Raw genomic sequence first — 20,863 nt, 5'->3', positions numbered from 1 at the left:
ACAGTCTACTTTACGGCAGAGTGTCTGGGGTTGAGATTGATCAATTTTAAGCACTGCTTGGATTATTTTCATCATGCCTACTTGCTTGGCTTGGCTAACCCATACCACATTGTTTATTGCTTGTTTTCTAATAATTTGCTTAGATACACATTGCTTTTCAGAGCTACTAAGAAATGAGTATGAGTGAGCTCACAATGTGGGCACCTGATAATATGAACCTGAATAATAATGGTTTGCTTGTCACTTTGCTAATACTGTTCAAATAGAACCAGTACAGTTTGAGGACGCATAGGTATTTGAAAGTAAAAATAACATGGTACACACTTTCTCCTCAGTGTTTTCTTTGACTGCCAATCTATAGTTTGGAGACAGAAGGGAGCAGAGAACTGTTATGATCAATCCCATTCACTCTGTAAGGTCATGTAGCAAAATATGTTCCACCTTGATTTGAGGTTAGATTTTGCTTCTGTTAAGTTGCCAACTCTTTTTCTACCTTTACCTCAAGGTGAGTCTCCTAAGTCAAACTTGACTCTTAAATTACTTACTGTCCTATTAGTAATTTAAGAATTGTTCAGGATTACTTTTAAAAATACCTTTCATCAAAGTATATGGACAGAATGAATATAAAAGGTTCTGCCTGACTCATTTTACATGTGTAATAAGTTGATAATTGTTAGACTATTATTCAGTTTATAAGATATTTAAACACTTTAGGGGAAAATTGGTTATATCTAAAATGTTTGGGTTTGTGTGTTTTTGTGTGTTTTTTTTTTTGCTATTTTTATCATGAAATATCTTCAGTGTTGAACAGACAGATTAGTTTACAGACAGAACTCTTCTATGAAAAATAAATATGATCCCCTTATTGAGGGTATTAGTTTGCAAAAATGCTAACTTTTTTTCTTGACTTTTTCCCCTGGAGGTGTATTAATAAGCCATATACAGGCTTTATGTTTTCACTGCTTAAGTATGTACATTCTTTTTAGACCAAGACTATAGTGCAGTCTAAAATGTGGTTTCTCATAATTCTATTTATTTGTTGACAAATAATTTAAAATATTTACAGAACAATTGTTTTTTTCCTTTGGCCCTTCTAAGATGAGGAAACAGTTGAGTGTGGTAGGTGGATTTTTTTTTCCCCTTGGTTGTAGTGTCTTTCTACTTTAATTGTATTTTCTGCATATTTAATCATTTTCTTTCTCATTTTCCTTTGTGCTTCTCAGAGGAAATTAAAGGTACATGTATAAAAGCTTCCCTGCATAGTCTAGTAATTTTATTTAGTACACGTATGTGTTGGGGTTAAATTAAATATAGTAAGATAAGCAGTTTATAGAAGATTATTGTACATTCAAACTTCCAGCTTAACATTACAGTATCAAAAGTCATGCTTTGACTTTGTTTTAGAAAGGAATGTACTTTTTTTTTGCTTCATATAGCAGAAATACAGAAAGTTATTTCACATACAGAACATTGTTTTCTTCTCTGTCCAAGGTCTCAAATAAAGGTGAATGAAGAAAACAATGTTATTTAAATATATTGAAAGACTTATTTTAACGTAAGGATGTGGGGAGAATCTTTTCAACTACTTGATTTCTGCACAAGCTGTACTGTTAGTTCTAGAAGAATACTGTTGTGAAGATTAGAAGTTTTTAAGACATAAATAACCCAGTATTTAATTCCTAGAAATAATAGCACATTGTTTATTTTTAAATGTTTTCATCTGTTCATTTTTAAACCAAAATAAATATAGAAATATTATGCCTTTATTTCTTTCCAGCACAGAATCTCTTCTTATCAAAGAAAGGCTGTACCTTAATCTTAATCTTGCTGTCTAATCCCATGAGCCAAATAAGTGCTGTGTTTTACATATTAGCAAAGAGCCTGATTTGCAAAAATAAATTTACTTGGGGGATCAAGTGTTGTCATTCCCTTAACTGTGAAAGTTATAAACATCTCAGGCAAGTCTTTTATAATTTTCTTGGAACTGCAACAAGGAACCTCTGAAGGTTGAAAAAGAGTTGTATGACGTTTCGAAATGCTACTTTCAACTTAAATATAAAACAAAATGTTTTATGTTTAAGAGTGGCATTGTGAGGGCTGTTCTCTGCTGTGCTTCACATAATTGTTTTAAGTAATTTATTTTTTTGCATCCGTGGCTGGGCTTCTAACTTCTGCTTTATTTCTTGGCTTTTGTTCTGTACGCTTTTACACTCCATCCAGAAGATGCTGACTATGCTGGTAACAACAGTGGAGCCTATCTAGGTGAGCAATTGGGCATGGAAGAGGATGTCTTTCTTTCTGTTGCTTTCTTCAAAACTATTATATTATTTTATCCTAAATTAGCATATTTGCATTAGCATGGCCTGACAATTAGTGGGGGGTAGCATGAACCCTTATATTAAATAGGCTCAATGGGTTGGACACAAAGGAATTCATAGTGTGCTTTGATTAATATTCAAGAAGCTTTCCAGATGTCATATTTTTGTAAACCATTACATATATTTTTTTTTGAGAGGGGATGTAAAAGTATATATTTGTGCTAAGTAATTTTACTCCATTAACAGTATCTGGACTTTGCTAAATAATCTCGTTAGCTGTGAATTATTCAAAGTTTCTAAGCAACTTATATTTTTTTAAATATCTTTTTAGTTATGTGTTCTAATGATTTATTATTCCCTTAACAACTCCCACCCCCCAATAACCATTGAATGAGCAGCTCCAAATATTAAGCTTCATGATTAACTTGCTAATCTGTATTGGAAGGAAAAATGTCCAGTTTAGAGATGTTAAGGAGCGGGTAAGGAGGTAGTAGGGGAGTGATTAACTGGGAACTTATATGCAGATATGCATTACTCATGGACACAGACAGTAGGGTGGTGAAGGTCTGGGAGGGGCAGGTATGGGGTGGAGGGAGTCAATGGGGAAAATAACCCACAAGCAAAGGCAACATCTATAATACTTTCAGGATAAAGATAAATAAAATTTTTTTAAATCCCCTAAAAAAATAGAGATGCTAAGGAATATTATAAACAAAAGCCAAGATTTTTAAATTGTTAAAGGTGTCTGAATTGTCTTCATTTACATATCACTTCAGACCTTTCCCACCCTTGCCATGTATCGGCACACTTGTCAGTCCTCTGCTTTCAGTTGTAAGAGGTAATAGTGTAAAAACACAGATTTAGCCCTAGCTGGTTTTGCTCAGTGGATAGAACATTGACCTGTGGACTGAAGGGTCCTGGCTTCGATTGTGATCAAGAGCACATGCCTGGGTTGTGGGCTCAACCCCTAGTAGGGGGCATGCAGGAAGCAGCCTATCAATGATTCTTTCTCATCATTGATGTTTCTCTCTCTCCCTCTCCCTTCCTTTCTGAAATCAATAAAAATATATTAAAAAACACAGATTTAGAGAGAACTGCTTCAAGCTCATTTGCAAATTAATATTTATGTACAGTTGACACTTGGACAACATGGATTTGAACTACCTGGGTTCCACTTACACATGGATATTTTTCAATAAACATATAATCAGCCCTGTATCCCCGGGCTTCCCATCCACAGATTCAATCATCCATGGATCAAAAACAGTATTTTCCATTTAATGTTTGGAGTAGGCAGATGTGTATGCATTGTTCTATGCCATCTATATATATAAAAGGCTAATATGCAAAGTGTCCCCTCAAGAGTTCCACCGGGAGACCGGAGTTCGATCACTTGCTATGACGTGCGCTGACCACCAGACGCGGAACAAAGGAAGGCCCCGGCCAGCAGCTGGAAGACCCCGATCGTCCCTGATCACTGGCCAAGCCTAGGGACCCTACCTGTGTACGAATTTCATGCACCAGGCCTCTAGTTTTATATAAGGGACTCAATCATCTACAACATTTGCTATCCATGTGTGGGAGGGTTTCTGGAACCAATCCATTATGAATACTGAGGGACAACTGAGTTTGGGGGGAGTCAAAAGTTACACATGGATTTTTGGCTGAGCAGGGGTCGATGCCCCTAACCCCCATGTTCACGGGTCAGCTGCATATGATAATATCTCTTGGTTATTGTAGAAATGTGCCAGATAACATATTTTGTATTTAATATATATTATCTCTAATACTGTGAGATTGGTGCTATTTTATCCACTTTATAGAAAGAAAACAGAAAGTTTGAAGGGTTTACCTAAGGACCTAAAGACAGTAAATGGTGCATTGTAGTTTCAGATCCACATCTGTGTAACTATAATACTCTATCCTTTAAAATATGCTGCCCTCACCCAGCTGGCATGGTTCTGTGGTTGAGCATGGACCTATGAACCAGGAGGTCACGGTTCGATGCCTGGGTTGCATGCATGATCCCCAGTGTGGGGCATGCAGGAGGCAGCTGATCAGTGATTCTCTCTCATCATTGATGTTCCTCCCTTTCTCTCTGAAATCAATAAAAATATATTTTAAAATATATATATGCTTCCCTCTAGTTCATTCTACAAAACAAAAACCCATGCAAAAAATATAGAATATTGCGATTTTTAGCTTAGAAAGACTATAGTTTACTAAGACAGAATTCAATGATCAGAGTTAAGCTTTCATTAATTCTTTACTCATTGCAGAACAATGCAGTGTGCCAGATACTCTGTATATTGACTAACACCTCCCTTAACATCTTCAGAAACTGTAATAGCTTAACACAGCAAGCATTTATTATTTTCCCAATTTTGTGGTGAGCTGGGTTGTTCCAGTTTATTGGCTTGGTGGATCTTTGCAGTCTGGTAGTTTGGAGTCTATTGGTCTGGGGGGCAGGGAGGCGCAGTGGTGCAGCTGGGTGAACCTGTTTCTGTTTCCTGTCATTGTTTACCCTCCAGTAAGCTAGCCATTCTAGTGGCCTTCCAGAGTGCAACAGAGATAGCAGCCCTGGTATGGAAGTGCTGTTGAAGCCTCTGCGCACATCACATCAGGTCCCTTGGCCAAAACAGTCTCATGGCCAAGCCAGAGTCCGTGCGGGAGACCACCTGAGGGCTTGGGTCCTGGGAGAGGTGAGTGGACAGCCATGACTGCAAGCTACTACCTCTCAAAATAGAGAGAGGGGTGCTCAGTCTTCTCACTTTAAGGGCTGTGTACTCTTGTCAATTAGACGGTGTATGTCTATCTATTGGAATAACTATGGCATAAAGCTTATCTGATGAGTGTCACATAAAATGGCATAACTCACAGGGAGAGGTGATCATCTCAGCCTACGGCCAACGAGGGACTCACTCCCATGAGAGATGACGTTAAAACGTCTCCATGGATTGGCTGGAATTATAGTGCAGCGGAGGATGAAGGCAGAAACAGTAGCATGGAAGTGCCACGCTGTCATCTTCCCAGCCCTGTCATCTACATATCACCTAAACTTAAATATGCCTTGTGCTCTCAACAGTCATCTCTCTCCATCTACTGCTCCTGCCTTCATCCTCCGCTGCACTATAATTCCAGCCAATCCATGGAGTCGTTGTAACGTCATCTCTCATGGGAGTGAGTCCCTCGCTGCCTTAGGCTGAGATGATCACCTCTCCCTGTGAATTATGGCATTTTATGTGACACTCATCAGATAAAGTCTTATGCCATAGTTATTCCAATGGATAGATATACACCGTCTAATTGACAAGAGTACACAGCTAAGAAAGAAGTATTAGTGTTGACAGAATACAACAAGATTTTTCTACCTATCTAGCATCCATAGGGTTTTGAAATTGCAAGCCCTAATTATATTGTATAGCTATCCACTCCATTCAACTCCTGGTCTTAAAAACAATAGTAATCCTTGCCCTGCCTTACTGTGGCCAAGGGAAAACATGGCCAATGTGTTTAATATATGTGCATGATGGCCTCACTTCTTTCTGGTCTAAATGCTTGTTCTGACACATTATGCGCCTAGAAGTTGGTTTAGCTGCTGCAAAGGCAGGGAATATAATACAGTAAGGTGCCTAGGAAGAGAAGCCTACAATGAAAAGATTTTTTTAAAGAATATGTGATAATAGAATGCATAAACTAATAGTGTTTCTGATAAAAGTTTCTTCTTTTGAGGAAACGCTTCAACTAATGACCCCCGAACAATTTGAAATGATTTCTTTTGCAGAATAAACAAGTTTGATTGTATTCTCTGGTTATTTTAATATATATTATTATTATTAAAACTATATTTTAGCCCTAGCTTGTTTTCCTCAGTGGATAGAGCATTGGCCTGTGGACTGAAGGGTCCCGGGTTCAATTTCAGTCAAGGGCACATGCCTGGGTTGTGGGCTCGATCCCCAGTAGGGGACATGCAGGAGGCAGCCGATTGATGATTCTCTCTCATCATTGGTGTTTCTCTCTCTCCCTCTCCCTACCTCTCTGAAATCAATAAAAATATATTTAAACAAAAACAACAACAAAAAAACTATATTACAGTAGGTCCCCCCCCCCCATCTTATTCATGGTTTCCTTTCTATAGTTTCAGTTACCTGCTGTCAACCACGGTCTGAAAATATTAAATGAAAAATTCCGGAAACAATTCATAAGTCTTAAATTGCTTACCTTTCTGAGTAGTGTGGTGAAACTGGCACCATCCTATTCTGTCCACCTGGGATGTGAATCATCCCTTTGTCTGCTGTCTCCACGCTGTGTATGTTACCTGCTCATTAGTCACTTAGCCATTTCAGTTATCAGACCCACTGTTGCTGTATTGCAGTGCTTGTTTTCAAGTAACTTACTTTAATTAGTAATGACCCTGAAGTGCAAGGGTAGTGATGCTGGCAATTCGGATATGCCAAAGAGAAGCTATAAAGTGCTTCATTTAAGGACAGGTGAACATGTTCAACTTCATAATGAAAAAAATACTGTATGCTGAGGTTGCTAAGATCTATGGTAAGAACAAATCTATCATGAGATTGCGAAGAAAGAAAAAGAAATTTGTGCTAGTTTTGCTGTTACACATCAAACTTTACCAAAGTTACAGGCAATAGTACATGATAAGTGCTTAGTTAAGGTGGAAAAGGCATTAAATCTGTGGATAGAAAACATGAACAGAAATGTTATTGGTTATTGTTAATCTCTTACTGTGCATAATTTATGTTTATTAAGTTGGGGTGACATGGGTTAATAAGATTATATAGGTTATATATATTTATATAGGTTTCAAGTGTACAATTCTATGATATACCATCTGTGTATTGCATTGTGTACCCACCACCCAAAATTAAATCTCGTTCCATCACCATATACTTGCTCCCTCTCTCCTTCATTAGCTCCCCTTCCCCTTTCCCTCTGCTAACCACCATACTGTTGCCTGTGTCTATGAGTTTTTGTTTGTTTTATTTGTTCATTTGTTGTTTTCAGTTTTATATCCCACATATAAGTGAAATCATATGGTTCCCACCCGCAGTGAGTGAGGGTTCCTTTCTCTCCACAACTTCCCCAACACTTTTTACTTTTCTTGTTGATAAAAGCCATTCTAACAGGCGTGAGGTGGTATCTTATTGTAGTTTTGATTTGCATTCCCTAATACAGTGATGGCGAACCTTTTGAGCTCGGCGTGTCAGCATTTTGAAAAACCCTAACTTAACTCTGGTGCCGTGTCACATATAGAAATTTTTTGATATTTGCAACCATAGTAAAACAAAGATTTATATTTTTGATATTTATTTTATATATTTAAATGCCATTTAACAAAGAAAGATCAACCAAAAAAATGAGTTCCTGTGTCACCTCTGACACGCGTGTCATAGGTTCGCCATCACTGCCCTAATAGCTAGTGAAGTTGAACATTGTTTCATAAGTATTTTGGCCATTTGGTTGTCTTGAGAGAAGTGTCTGCACATTTTTAAATTGGATTGTGTTTTGTTGTTGTTGAATTGTATGAGTTCTTTATATATTTTGCATATTAAACCCTTGTTGGAACTGTTATTTGTAAATATCTTCTCCCATTTGGTTGGTTGCCTTTTTGTTTTACTGGTGGTTTCTTTTGCAGTGCATAAGCTTTTTAGTTTGATATAGTCCCATTCATTTATTTTTGTTTTTCACTTGCCTTGCCTCTGGGGTCAAATTTATAAAATCTTCTCTAGGACCACAGTCTCCATTGTATGTTTTTGTCTTCTTTGTAAAAATTTATTGGCTTTATTTGTAGGCTCTCAATTCTGTTTCATTGGTCTGTGGGTCTGTTTTTCTGCCAATACCATGCTGTTTTGATCATTGCCGCTTAGTATAATTTGAAGATAGGGAGTGTGATACTTGCAGCTTTTTCTTTTCTCTCAGGATTGCTTTTGCTATTCGGGGTCTTTAGTGGTTCTATACAAATCTGGTGATTTTTTTCTATTTATTTTAAAAATGCATTGGAATTTTTATGGAGATTGCATTAAATATGTATATTACTTTGGTAATATGCCCATTTTAACTATGTTGATTCTTCTAATCAATGAACACAGAACATCTTTCCATTTCTTTGTGTCTTTTTCAATCTCTTTTAGTGTTTTGTAGTTTTCAGCTAATGCTTTAAGTTTATTCCTAGGTATTTTATTCTTTTGGTTGCAATTACAAAAGGAATGCTTTTGTTTGTTGTGGATTTTTTTTTCATTTCCTTTTCTGAAATTTCATTGTTACTATATAGGAATGCAATGGATTTTTGTACATTTATTTTATATCCAGCAACTTTACCGTATTTTTTTTCTAAGTTTTTTGGTCAAGTCATTAGGGTTTTCTGTATAAAGAATCATGTCAGTCCTGGCTGATGTGACGTACCATGCACTGGAAGGTCGTGGGTTCGATTCCCAGTCAGGGCACATACTTAGGTTGGGAGTGCGATTCCCAGTCTCAGCACACACAGGAAGCAACTGATCAATGTATCTCTCTCACATCTATGTTTCTCTTTGTCACTCTCTTCCTTCTTCCTCCCTCACTAAAATTAATTTTTTTTAAAAAAAAGAACCATGTCGTGGAAAAAGTGACAATTTTACTTCATGATTTCCAATTTTATTTCTTTCTCTTGTCTAATTGCTCTGTCTAGGACTTCGAGTACTGTGTTGAATAAGAAAAGTGAAAGTGGACATCCTTGTCTTGTTCCTGATCTTAGAGTTTTCAAAAAAACTTTCAGTTTTTCACCATTGAGGGTTAGTCATATATAGACTTTATTACTTGAGGCACTTTTTTTCTCTACCTATTTATGAGTGTTTTAAAATGGATGCTCTATCTTATCAAATGCTTTTTCTGCATCTACTGATAAGATCATATTATTTTAATCCTTTGTTTTGTTAATGTGGTGTATTATATTGATTGATTTGCATATGTTGAACCATCCTTGTGCCCCTGGAATGAACCACACTTGATCATGACATATTTTATTAATGTATTGTTGTAGTCTACTTGCTCATATTTTGTTTAGGATTTTTGTATCTACATCCATTAGAGATATTGGTCTGTAGTTTTATTCTTTTGTGTTATCCTTGCCAGGTTTTGGTATCAGAGTTATGTTGGCCTCATAAAATGTTAGTAAATATTGTCTCTTCTATATGAGCATAACCAATGGACACAAACAGTAGGGGGTGAGGGCATGTGCTGGGGAGTGGGAGCAGCCAGGGAGAGGTCCCTAGGGGGAAAAGACTTATGTAATACTTTAAACAATAAAGAATTTAAATTTAAAAAATAATGTTAAAGTGTGTGCATTTAAAAAAATAAATATTGTCTCTTCAGTTTTTTGTTTTAAAATAAAACTTTGACTGTTTGGTAGATTTCACTAGTAAGCCATTTGGTCCTGGACTTTACTTTTTGGGAGATTTTTTAAAAATTTATTTTATTGTTGAGAGTATTACAGATGTCCCCCTTTCACCTCCTTCCACCCCCTTCCACCCATCTCCCACTCCACCCCATGCTTTCACCTGTCTATTGTCTCTGTCCATGGGCTATGCATAAATGCATATTAGTTCTTTTATTAATCTCTTTCAGCCCTCCTTCCTGCCTTCACTCTGAGATCTGTCAGTCTGTTTCATGCTTCTATGTCTATGGTCCTGTTTGTCCATTAGTTTATTTTGTTCCTTATATTCTACATATAAGTAAGATCATATGATATTTGTCTTTCTCTGTCTGGTTTATTTTGTTTAGCATAATACTCTCCAGGTCCCTCCATGCTATCTCAAAGGGTAAGAGATCCTTCTTTATTACAACTGTGTAGTGTTCCATGGTGTAAATGTACCACAGCATTTTACTCACTCATCTACTGATGGGCACTTGGGCTATTTCCAGATCTTAGCTATTGTAAATAATGCTGCTATGAATATAGGGGTGCATATATTCTTTCTGATTGGTGTTTCTGGTTTCTTAGGATATATTCCTAGAAGTAGGATTATTGGGTCAAATGGCAGTTCCATTTTTAATTTTTTGAGGATCCTCCATACTGTTTTCCATAGTGGCTGCACCAGTGCATTCCCACAGAAGTGTTAAGGGTTCCATTTTCTCCACGTTCTCACCAGCACTTATCATTTGTTGAATTGTTGATACTAGCCATTCTGACAGGTGTGAGGTGATACCTCATTGTGGTTTTAATTTGTATCTCTCTGACGATTAGCAATGCTGAGCATTTTTTCATATGTTTGAATGTCCTTTTTGGAGAAGTGTCTATTCAGGTCTTTTTCCCATTTTTTAAATTGGATTATTTGTCCTCCTCATGCTGAGTTGTATGAGTTCTTTTTATATTTTGGAAATGAATCCCTTATCAGATGTATCATTGGCAAGTATGTTCTCCCATACTGTGAGTTCCTTTTGCATTTTGATGGTGGTTTCTTTCTTTTTTTTTAAGCGCCGTGTCAGGCCATCAACCATCCAGGCACCCACAGCCAGGACACTGGGCGTAGGCGAGCCTCTGCTCTCTGCCACCTAATGGTGATGGTGGTTTCTTTTGTTGTGCAGAAGCTTTTTAATTTGATGGTTGTTTCAGTTTTCACACTGTTGATCAGTCTATATAGATTTTCCAGTTCTTGTGTGATTCAATCTAGAAAGGTTATATATTTCTAGGAACATATCCTTCCTTCTAGGTTATTGAATTTGGTGCCATATAGTTTTTCACAGTATTCTTGTATGACCCTTTGTATTACTCTGGTGTCTGTGGTAACTTGTTTCATTTCTGATTTTGTTTACTTGAATCTTTTCTCTTTTTTCCTTAATGAGTCTAGGCGGAGGTTTGTCAATTTTATTAATCTTTTAAAAAAAAACTAGCTCTTTGTTGCATTAACTTTTTTGTTGTTGTTGTTGTTATCCTCACCCAAGGATATTTTTCCCATTGATTTATAGAGAAAATAGAAGGGAGTGAGGAGAGAGAGGAAAAGAGAGAGAAACATCAATGTGAGAGAAATACATTGGTATGGTTGCCTCCTGCACGTGTTTCAACCAGGGCCAGGGATCGAACCAGCAACCCAGGTACATGCGCTTGACTGGGAATCAAACCCACTACCCTTTGGTACATGGGCCAATCAATACTCTATCCACTTAGCCACACCAGCCAGGGGCTGTATTAAATTTTTAATTGTCTTATTGTTCTGTATGTCATTTAATTCTGCTCTGATTTTTATTATTTTCTTCCTTCTGCTGCCTTTGGTTTGCTTTTGTCCCTCTTTTTCTAGTTCTATTTCTGTGTGTGTGTGTTTTTAATATTTTTATTGATTTCAGAGAGAGGAAGGAAGAGGGAGAGAGAGATAGAAACATCAATGATGAGAGAGAATCACGGATTGGCTGCCTCCTGCTCATCCCCTACTGGGATGGAGCCTGCAACCCTGGCATGTGCCCTGACTGGGAATCAAACCCTGACCTCCTGGTTCCTAGGTTGACACTTAACCACTGAGCCACGCCAACCAACCTATTTCTATTTCTTTAATATGTAATGTTAGGTTGTTTACTTGGAGTTTTTCTTATTTCCTGAGATAGGTCTGTAATAATATAAATTTACCTTTTTTTACGGCTTGTGCCACATCCTAAAAGTTTTAATATGTCATATTTTCATTCTTATTTGTCTCTATCTAGCTCTTGATCTCTTCTCTTATTTCTTCTTTGGTCCAGTTATTTTTTAGTAGAATGTTGTTTAATATCCATGTATTGTGGGTTTTATCCCTTTCATTTTTTGCAATTGATTTATAATTTTAAAACATTGTAGTCATAAAACATGCTTATTGTAATTTCAATCTTTTTAAATTTGTTGAAGCTAGTTTTGTATCCCAACATATGGTCTACCTTTAGGAATGTTCCCTGTGCCCTAGAGAAGAATGACTAATCTGCTGTCCTGGGATGAGAGGCTCTGTAATTGTTAATTATGTCCAATTGTCTTATGTGTCTTTTAAGGCCCATCTTCCTTTATTGATTTTCTGTTTGGTGATCTCTCTATAGCTGTCAGTGGTGTACTATGGTTTTGTTTTAGTCAGTCTCTCCCTTTAGTTCTGTTAGTAGTTTCTTTATGTATTTTGGTGCTCTCTGGGTGCATATATATTGAGAAGTATCATGTATTGATATAATATCCTCTTGATCATTATATAATGTTCATTTTGTCTCTTCATGCCTTTTTTATCTTGAAATCTATTTTGTCAGATATAAGTATAGCTATACCTGCTTTTCTCTGGATGCTATTTGTTTGGAGAATCATTTTCTTTTTCTTTTTTCTTTTCATACTCAGCCAGGGATACGTTTAGAGTGAGGAAGGGGGGAAGGGAAAGAGAGACGGAGAAAGCAAGGGAAATATCAATGTGAGAGAGAAATATCAATCATGTATGCCTCCCATACATGCTCCAACCGGGTATTGAACCTGAAACCTAGGTATGTGCCCTGACAGGGAATCGAACCCACAACCTTTTGGTATACAAGATGATGCTCCAACCAATTGAGCCACCAGCCAGGGCTGGACAATCATTTTCCACCCTTTCACTTCGAGTCTATATTTGTCTTTGCAGCTAAGATGTGTGTCCTGAAGGCAGCATATGGTTGAGTTTTGTTTTTTGACCCATTCTGCTACTCTGTGCTATTTTATTGGTGAGTTCAGTCCATTTTCATTTACGGTAATTATTGATGTATGAGGGTACACTATAGCCACTTTATCTTTGTTTTCTTATAGCTCTGTGTCTCCTTGGTTTCTTTTCCCTTGTGTTTCTGTCTGTTCTTTTAATTTCATATGTCCTATAATTTTTTCCTCTTTTTTTTTAAGTGATGTTTCTCAGTTTGGGATTTATTCATGTGGTTACCAAAGGATTATGTAAAAGATTCATACATACAGTAGTCCTTTTTCTTCTGAATGCATCTTATTTCTATTCCCTTTTGCAATTCAGACCTTTATCCCCACCTCTTTTATGTATTTGTTGTCACAGATTATCCTTATTCATTTCTGAATTGAACTAGCTATTGTCTTCTTTATCTCTCTTTTTAAATGCTTTACCTCCTTTAAGCTTTATGTGATACTTAAGTGTATATAGTACCTAATTCTGAAAAATGATTGTAATATCCTGCTTCTGTCTATCTGTTAGTAATCTTACTTATAGTTTTATATGTTGTTGTTCTTTGTTTCAGGTAAAATAACCCCCTTGAGTATTTACTGTAATGGAGGTCTTCTGGTGGTAAATTCTCTCAGCTTCTGTATACTTGAGAAAGTCTATTTCTCCCTCATATATAAAGGATAACTTTGCTGGATATATTATTTTTGGCTGGTAATTTCTTTCAGTAATTGATTATTTTATCCCACTCTCTTCTAACTTGTAGGGTTTCTGCTGAGAAGTCCAATAATAATCTAATGGGATTTCCTTTATAGATTACTGTCTTCCTTTCCCTAGCTGCTTTAAGGATTTTTTCTTTCTCATTAATTTCTAATATGCCTTAGCGAAGGCCTTTTTGGATTGACATAATTAGGTGTTCTGTTTACTTCTTAGGTGCAAGGATTTAGCTTTTTTCATAGGTCTGAGAAGAAGTACTCCACAGCTCTTTGTTTGATTCAACTCTCTGTTCCCATCTCCTTCAGCTATACCTATTATTCTTTTACTAGAGGCCTGGTGCATGAAATGCATGCAGTGAGGAGGGATCCCTCAGCCCAGGCCTGTGCCCTCTCACAGTCCAAGACCCCTTGGGGGATGTCCACCTGCTGGCTTAGGCCTGATCCCGGGGAGCCTAAGCCGCAGGCGGACATCCCTCTTGAAGTCCAGGATCCCTCTTGCAGTCCAGGATCCCTTGCTCCTTACTGCCTGCCTGCTCGCTGCTCTTTACCGCTTGGCTCACTGTTCCTTAGCACTGCCATGGAGGCAGGAGAGGCTCCTACCACTGCCACTGCACTTGCCAGCCATGAGCCCGGCTTCTGGCTAAGTGGCATTACCCCTGTGGGAGTGCACTGACCACCAGGGGGCAGCTCCTGCATTGAGCCTCTGGCCGCTGGTGGTCAGTGCACATCATAGCGACCAGTTGCTCCACTGATCAGTCGATTTGCATATTAGGGTTTTTTTACATAGGATTTCTCTTTTTGATGGAGTCAGTTCTCGTAGAGTTTTGTTTTTTGGTGTGTTTTTTTAAGTTTCAATCCTTCTAGTAAAGTACTTGTTTTGTTAGTTGATTTTATTTCTGGCTTCATTAAACTGCCTGCCTGTGTTTTCTTATATTTCATTGAGTTTTTTTCAGAACTGCAAACTTGAATTCTCTGTCATTTGAATCACATATTTCCATTTCTGGATATTTTTCATTTTCTTTCTGAGCTGCCTCATTACTTTGGTTATTCATGCTATTTGATGGATTCCTTCTCTGTCTAAACTTCTGTAGTAGGTTGATTAAGAAGCCTTTCTTTTGTTTTCCAGTAGGTGGCACAGAAGCACAAATGTTTTAGTTGCTCTTACACTTCTCTGGCAAGGTCACTGTGGGCAATGAAGATGTCCTCTGTTCCCTGGGGGCAGGTGAAGGTAGGCATCCCCTCTGTGACCAGGCCTCCTTGTGTTGTAATGTACCCCGCGAATCACAGAAGGACACCTCAAGAAGTCGAATTAAAGAGTCACATTTATTGCAATCTGGGACTATGAGGGGCCATTCCCCAAATCTCATAGTAGCAAGATGGTCGCAGCTCCAAAGTTCTATAGGCAAAAATCACAAGGTATTGATTACATCCCAGGGTTTGGAATGAGGAACCTGGCTTGCAAAAAGCAGTTTACAGAAGCAGAATTAAGCATGTTAATTATAGTTTTGGGTCTTGGGGTCACTGAATTGACAGAAATACATTATCTAGAGCCCTCGGGTCTTGAGACCACTGAGTTGACAGGAAGTCATTATCTAGAGCCATTGAGGCAATTTAGAGTAATTGCACTGTCCTGGTCTTGGGACCACTGAGTCAACTGGAACGCATTATCTGTGGCCACTAAAACAATTTAGGATAATTGTGCTGTCCTGTTTCCCAGGTACAGAAGAATGTGCTCTCTAAAACCAGTAAGATAACAATCAATGGGATAGTCATTCAATCAAATGGGATGATATATACAATTCAGAAAATCAAAATAACTTTTCTATTGTTAAGCCAAATAGCAGGGCTAGAGTTAAACTACAGTTTCCACCTGAGATGGTTGCTACCATACTTCACTTGGTCTCAGGGCACCAACCTGGCAGGGAATGTGGTGGGCATTGGGGTTCCAAATCTGTGAAGTCCCAGCAATGTAAACTGCAACCAGAGGCTGCCAGCAGTGCAGCTGTGATGAGAGGGGGCGGGATGAGAGGGGATGGGCTGGGCTGGTGCCTTTGTGGTTTTGTTCTTGCAGTAATGGCAACTGGCAGACCTCAGTGGCTTCACTTCTGTATCTCTACCCATCCCTGGGATTATCCCAGTGTGCACATTTAGATGTTTCAATGCACAGATCTCTCAGAAGTGTACAGGGAATAATTTGTTGAATTATAGTTGTTCAAATTGTTGTAACTTCTAGAGGAGAGATCAAGGGGACTTTGCATGCTACCATCCCTCTGATATTATCCATACTGTGCCTAATATATAAGTTGAACTGCATCATAGGTATGGATGTGTAAGAAAAAAACATAGTAATACTTATGGTTTGGTATTATCTGAGAGTTCAAGCATCTCCTTGGAGTTTTGGAACATATTCTCCTGGGAAAGAGGAAGATTACTGTTATTTTTGTACCATTATATTACATTATTACTTTGTTATTAATACTTTAAACAGATTCACTGGTTTGTGGCATTGTTTTTCCCCAAAAGCCAATTCTTAAAAAATTTACAGATTTTATGCGTTTTTAAGAGGTCTCATAAACAACATGCTAATATAAATGGCAGAACTTTTATGGTAAAAGTATTATTTAGTAAACATCTTAAAATATACTCAGACTTAGGGCAATATTGTGAATTTTTATTAGTGTTTATTTTCCTTGAATAATAATTTCTTTGCCTATGTTTTCTATCAGGTCCTTTATCAGTCTCCTGTTAATTTGATGAGCTCTTTCTATGTCATGAGTATGAACTCTCTCTGTTGCATGCAGTTTCTTCTGGTCTTTTGGTTGATTTTAGCTTTTTCTATGCAAGTTTCACAGCATAGAGATATTTTCATGTTTATAGCCAAAACTCTGACTTCTTTCCTTCTTATCTCCTAAGTTTTCTTTTGGATTCTCCACTCCAAATTTTTTGAAAATATTTTTTAAATTTATATTTCTATCAAAATAATATATGCATTAGTTTGAAGCTTATGAAATTGCTGTTTTCTATGTCAAAAAATAATAGAATGTAGCAGTTTCATGTGACTTTTTAATACATTGTTTAAAAATTCAAATCATATTAATTGCAATTCTTAAAACCCAAACAGGTGTCTCTTCATCTTCTCTCTAGTCCTATACCCTCCCTTAAGAGAAAACCATTTTTGCTCTGGTTCACAGTTTTTTCTGGCATATACAGAATATAAGTTTCTTACAATGCTATTCCTAGATTTTTTTCCTAATATTTATTGATCGCCTTGTATGTTCTTGGCTGTTCTAGGCCATTGGACTTCAAGAGAGATCAAAACAAACCCCTTGCATAGAGCTTCCATATTAGGGGTAGGGATGGAGACAGACAACTAAATAAATTATTTAATACGTTTATGCGGTAATAAGTTCTATGAAGAAAAGTAGAGCAGAAATGGAGTGATGGGGAGATGCAGAAATGGGGTTTCAAATTTCAATGGGGGGTTAAGGAAGACTCCCTCAGAAGATCATGTTTGTGCAAAAACCTGAAGGGAGTCCTGTGGAGAATGAGTGTGCCAAGGGGTGCAAAGGCCCTGAGACAGGGCCCCGATGTGTCTGAGGTCCATTGTGGCCAGGGCAGAGTGAACAAGGGAGGAATTGATAGGCTGGCAAAGTAGCAGAATGGTTGTGGAGGGTGAGGGAGGCAGATGGGGGATTCTTTGGCCCTTCCTCTGTGTGAGATGGGGAATCATGGGAGGATTCTGAACAGAGATATGACACGAGGAGACATATATTTAAGGATCACTCTGGCTGATCAGTTGAGAATGGACGGTAAGGAGCAAGGGCAGAAGCAGGGATCCATGTGGTAATCCAGGCAAGAAATGATTGTGGTTTGAACCAAGATATTATCAGGGGAGGCAGTGAGAAGAAGTGTGATTCTAGATATGTTTTGAAGGTGGAATTGACAGGATTTTCTGACAAATTGGAGGATCAAGGATGAGTGTATGGTTTTTGGACTTAGTAATTCAGGGATGGAGTTATTTACTGAGAAGGGAAAGACTGCGGAGGAAAGTGTTGGGAGGGAGATCAAGTATTCCATTTGGAATATATTGAGTTTAAAATATCCAAACAGAGATGTCAAACAGGCAGTTGGGTAGGCGGCTTTGAATTCAGGCTATTGATTTGGAAATTGCTAAAGTCAGATCATATTTAACTCCTCGAAGCTGGATGAGATCACCAGGGTATTAGTGTAGCTATAGGCAAAAAATACAGTGAAGTAGAAGGAAAACTAGGAGTATGATTTTTAGGAGTAAAGTTTCAAGGTGGAAGGAGTGATCAACTCTGACAAATGCTGCTGGAGGTCAAATAAGATGAGCAAAGAGAACTGATCTTTGATTTAGCAAGGAGGAAGTTATCAGCAACCTTGATGAACAGTATTGGTTTTGTCAAGTGGGTTGAAAAGCACTTGACAGAAAAAAATCCTTTGTGACACAAACAAGCTGAGAATAGAAGGGAATTTCTTCAACCTAATAAAGGCCACCTACTAAAGCCCTATAGCTGACAGCATACTTACTGGTGAAAGACTGACTGCTTTCCTTTTGAGATCAGAAAATAGAGTTATACGCCACTTAATTTAATGTGGTACTTAATTTAATGTAGGTGCTAGCCAGAGCAATTAGGCAAGGGAAAGAAAGAAAAGGCCTCTAGTTTGGAAAGGAAATAGTAGAACTATCTATTTGAAAATTATTTCATCTTCTATCTAGAAGAGCCTTCTTCTGCCTCAATTGAAATTATCATATGGATTCTTTTCTTCATTCTGCTAATGTGGTATATAACACTGATTTATTTTTATATGTTGACCCAACCTTGCATTCTTAGGATAAATTCCACTTGCTCATAGTATCTAATCCTTTGTGTATGTTGCTGAATTTGGTTTGCTAATATTTTGAGGATTTGGGATATTGGACTATAGATTTTCTTCTTGTGATACCTTTGTCTGATTTTGGTATCCAGATAATACTGGCCTCATGCACTGAGTTGGGAAGTGTTCCTATTTTTTTATTTTAAGCATTTGTAAAGTAATTGTGCTAATTATTAAATGTTTGATAGAATTCACTCGTGAAGCCATCTGGTCCTGGTCTTTTCTTTGTGGGAATGTTTTTGATTACCAATTCAATCGCTTTTCTTGTTACTGGTCTATTCAGACTTTGTATTTCTTTTTTCGGTTCCAATAGTAAATCTCTAGTAATGTGTCCATTTCATGTAGATTATCTAATTTGTTGGCATGCAGTTGTCCATAGTATTTCCTTGTAATCGTTTTATTTCGTTTGGTAGCAGTATCTTTTCTTTTATTCCTAGTTTTAGTAATTTGGGTCTTCTCTTTTTTTAAATTGGTCTGTGAGGGAAAAGGCTTGTCAAATTTGTTTATCCTTTTGACAACAAAAATTTGGTTTTATTGATTTTTCTCTATTCTAATGATACTAAAATGTTACAGTTGGTTTCTATACTAATGAGGAAATGTCAGTTTATTGTAAAATTTTAACATTATCTCCTGATCTTTTGTATTACTCAGGAAATAGAATGTGTGTATGTGTGATATAGATATACTATATATAGTATATATCTCATATAGGTATAGATATAGTCTATATTTGTTATAGATATGATATATATATATATATATATGTATATGGAGAGAGATATTTAAAAATTGGCTCACATGATTGTGGAGTAAATCAAAATATGCAGCATAGGCTATCTGGAAGCTGGGGACCTGGACAAAGCCATCGGCTGGCAGAATTCCTTCTTGCTCAGGGGAGGTTAAACTTTTTTCAGCTGATTGGATGAGGCCCACCTACATTATGGAGGGTAACCTGCTTTATTCACTGTCTGCTGATCTAAATGTTAATCTCATTCAATAAACAAACACCTTCACAGAATCATGTAGAGTAATGGTTGACCAGATGTCTGAGCACTGTAGCTCAGCCAAAATGATACATACATCTCCTACTCTTCTTTAAGTAGATCTGTAGTAATTATTGCATTGAGGGAAAAAAATTCCCTTTGGAGATTTGATATGTCTTCTACATCAAATGTTTCTCTCACTAAAAGAAGTAATTTAAACAATACACATGAACAAAATGGAATGGATTTGTAACATATTCGTCACTGTATGTCATACAACTGACCATAGTATTCTAGTACACATCAGATCCCAGCAGATACCACGACTTTCATAGATACGTTGTAGTGCCACTGGTTTTAAAGAACTTCCACATACACAGGATGCATCTGTATCCAGCTTTGGCACATGTCACCTTTATCCAGTTCTAGGAAAGCTCTGGAAAATGGTCAAGGGGATTTCTAGAAGTTTAGCCTGATGAGGGCTTTTTTAAGGATTATTTAGAATAATTTCTAAGACCCTGGCTTATTTTAGAACTTTACCTTTACCCCTCATCCACCTTCATACCCTGTATCTCCTAAATCCACAGGAGAGGAAAAACAGAAGTGATCTACCTTGCACACAGAATACACTTGAACAAAAAATGGGACCACCCAGGAACTACTTGTAGACCTATGACAACCATCTAAATTAGGCAATAGCCCAGTGAATACATTGATTATTTTCACTTTTTTTGAAATGCATAAAAATTAAGCACAAAACAGCATATATAAGTAGTTCTTAACCTGATTGATGACCAGTTACATTTTTTGACAAATACATTCCATTTCAAAATTATCTAAGTGGACTCTTTTAAAAGAAGTAACATTATAATACTCTAAGAATTGAATATCTATTTGTATAATAATTATATCTTAAAACCATATTTAATAAGCTATCACTGATACGAACGTACACTATGGTATGATTCTTACTAAAGTGTAACATACCACATTTCTTAGAGGTCAGTGTATTTATCAATAAAAGATGTTTGGCTATTATTATTTGAAGGAAGGATAAAAGCTTACTGAGTGAACAATATAAATTGTGTGGTGGTTGCATAAAATTTTAAAAAAACAACATGAAGGTAAATTAATAGTATGCTATAAATATGAATTATAGATAATTGTACCTTTTAAGGTCGAATTCCTATAAGTCAAGAGCTGCCTATATATAAAGATTGTCAACCCATTTACTTTATATATTTCAGATATGTATTTCATCATAAATATTTTATATATATATATATATATATATATATATATATATATTT

At 37.0% G+C, this 20,863-nt stretch overlaps 1 protein-coding gene across 3 annotated transcripts in view; it reads left to right on the top strand.

Moving 5' to 3' along the window:
• Nucleotides 1-20,863, top strand: part of MPP7 (membrane protein, palmitoylated 7 (MAGUK p55 subfamily member 7)) — a 273,826-nt gene that overhangs the window by 202,982 nt on the left and 49,981 nt on the right. For 2 of the 3 annotated variants that reach the window (XM_005876556.2, XM_014547994.1), the window contains exons 11-13: nucleotides 1,099-1,119; nucleotides 1,224-1,235; nucleotides 2,221-2,262. The exons of the other annotated variant lie outside the window; for it this stretch is intronic. In XM_005876556.2, the coding sequence (XP_005876618.1) occupies nucleotides 1,099-1,119; nucleotides 1,224-1,235; nucleotides 2,221-2,262 (75 nt within the window). The remainder of the gene's footprint in view (nucleotides 1-1,098; nucleotides 1,120-1,223; nucleotides 1,236-2,220; nucleotides 2,263-20,863) is intronic. 3 annotated transcript variants of the gene reach the window in all.

This window comes from Myotis brandtii, unplaced genomic scaffold, assembly GCF_000412655.1.
Source record: "Myotis brandtii unplaced genomic scaffold, ASM41265v1 scaffold49, whole genome shotgun sequence".
In the NCBI taxonomy this organism is placed as follows: Eukaryota; Metazoa; Chordata; class Mammalia; order Chiroptera; family Vespertilionidae; genus Myotis; species Myotis brandtii.
This window is presented reverse-complemented; position numbering and strand designations above follow the sequence as displayed.